The sequence below is a fragment of the Cyprinodon variegatus genome, unplaced genomic scaffold, assembly GCF_000732505.1.
Source record: "Cyprinodon variegatus isolate N-32 unplaced genomic scaffold, C_variegatus-1.0 Scaffold844, whole genome shotgun sequence".
Taxonomy (NCBI): Eukaryota; Metazoa; Chordata; class Actinopteri; order Cyprinodontiformes; family Cyprinodontidae; genus Cyprinodon; species Cyprinodon variegatus.
The window spans coordinates 109748-111626 of record NW_015151297.1 but is presented as its reverse complement, the minus strand read 5'-3'; the positions used below and the strand labels follow the sequence as shown (position 1 = coordinate 111626).

The 1879-nt window shown below is 54.5% G+C and overlaps 2 protein-coding genes across 2 annotated transcripts in view; one reads left to right on the top strand and one right to left on the bottom strand.

The window, feature by feature from the left end:
* LOC107099176 (vitamin K-dependent protein Z-like) overlaps positions 1 to 1091 on the top strand; it is a 9492-nt gene extending 8401 nt beyond the window's left edge. Inside the window, exons 7-8 of the mRNA XM_015397197.1 lie at positions 106 to 202; positions 427 to 1091. Of these exons, the coding sequence (XP_015252683.1) occupies positions 106 to 202; positions 427 to 1091 (762 nt within the window). The remainder of the gene's footprint in view (positions 1 to 105; positions 203 to 426) is intronic.
* Positions 1092 to 1298: 207 nt separating this feature from the next.
* Positions 1299 to 1879, bottom strand: part of pcid2 (PCI domain containing 2) — a 7266-nt gene continuing 6685 nt past the window's right edge. Inside the window, exons 8-10 of the mRNA XM_015397196.1 lie at positions 1738 to 1874; positions 1535 to 1658; positions 1299 to 1455 (exon numbers count right to left, since the gene is read on the bottom strand). Of these exons, the coding sequence (XP_015252682.1) occupies positions 1366 to 1455; positions 1535 to 1658; positions 1738 to 1874 (351 nt within the window). The 3' untranslated portion in view covers positions 1299 to 1365. The remainder of the gene's footprint in view (positions 1456 to 1534; positions 1659 to 1737; positions 1875 to 1879) is intronic.

The window sequence follows — 1879 nt, the reverse complement described above, 5'->3', positions numbered from 1 at the left end:
GGATCAAAAATGAAGTTTTAGCTGCTGCTGCTGTGCGCGGTCTGAACGGAGCATAACAGCCAGACAAGATGGCTGATGAGTGGTGGGTTTGGTTTGTGTGTGCAGGTGTCCCTGATCAACAGCAGTTGGGTGGAGCTCTGCGCCGGCGTCATTCTTGGGAGGCGGTCTGTTCTGACCACCGCTAGCTGCCTGCTGAGGTCAGGTGACCTCCGACCGTCTGGATTCTACGTCCAATTAGGTACTACAGCCTCCATGTTCAACATGGCTGCATGTTGCCATGACGACGTGCTTTACATCTGACCAACAACATGAGCTTAGAGGAGCATTTAGCCTGTCAGATTAGAACCAAACATCCATCCATCCTCTCACTGTTCATCCATCCCAGAATAACAACCTGTTTTCCCTCCTTGGGGTCTGGTTGTCTAGGTAACCGGAAGGTGGTCCCAGTCGGAGCGCTCTTCCTCCACCAACGCTTCCAGTTGGACCAGCATGACTTTGACCTCGCCCTTCTGGAACTCACCACCCCCCTGAACTTTGGCTCCGCCCTCATCCACCTCTGCCTGCCCAGCAAGGACTTCAGCGAGAACATCCTGATGATTTCTGGGAGGACGGGCATGGCAGACAGAAAGGGGCGGGGCCAGAACCAGGAGCTGCTTTACATGCCGTTAGGCGAGTGTCGCAATCAGCTGAGCGTCTCGCACCCGCTGAGCAACAAGATGTTCTGCATGAGGAGGAGGAAGGGGTCCGGAGGCGGCTCACAGGACACGCCAACAACAGCCAGCAGAAACAGCACCGGCCCAAATGGAGCTAATGTTACGGAGGAAAGACTCCCTGAGAACAGCAGCCTGAGCTTCCAGAACCCGGAGCCACCAGGAGGGGGCGTCTGCGGCGGCCTGGTGCCGGGCTCGGCGGTGGTTACCATGGAGAAGGGGACGGCCTTCCTGACCGGCCTGCTCATGTCAGCGACGTCAGACTGCGACGGTCAGGTGTTCACCAAAGTGTCCCGCTACCTGAACTGGATCCGACCGCGGCTGCAGGCGGCGGAGAAGCACATGACCGCGCAGGTCAGCCTGTATCCAGAGATGCGCTGAGCCAAGAACCCAGCCGCCGTTACGCCCGATTTACTAAATTATTGCAGTTTGTTTAAAAATGTCTCAAACTTTAAACCCAGTTTTCTGTTCTAGATTTCTGATCCAGAACTTTTCTTCTGTTTCTGGTATCAGAACCGTAAATAAATGCTTTTAAAGGTGCGTGTGGGATCGTTCTTTCAGAAAACATCCAAACAAACCAACGTCTACAAACAGAAAGCTTTATTGAAGCAGATTTTTATAAAACAGGCGGAGAACATGGTCCATCCAGGGACGTCTAGGAGATGGAGGACAGCGGGGGGAAGGGGTTCTGCTTACTGACCACCAGCTTCTGGTGCTGATGGGAGATGTAACCCTTGATGTGACCCTAGCAGGAGGCAGAAGCAGAACCAGAATCAGACCGGTACCATCCGGATCCAGGTGGGTTCATGTCTGAGCGTGCTCACCATGTAGATGAGGTTGGCCAGGATGCACTGCACCTCGTCCAGGTCCACGTCCTCCACCTGCATCATCTTCAGAGCCACCAGGAAGGCGTCCAGCGGCAGCTGGTGGGTCCTCAGCAGCAGATACCTGCAGGCAGAGTCCGGTTGGAACCAGAACCACCAACTTCTAACGGCAGCAGCAGACCGATTGGACGGTTCTGACTCACACTTTCTTGAAGAGGTTCCTGTAGGTGATGATCTTCAGCTTCTCCAGGATGAGGAAGATCCCACAGCGGATGAAGAAGGTTTCATGTTTGGACAGCGCCTCGTTCAGCAGCAGCAGGTTCCCCTCACTGATGGACCAATGAG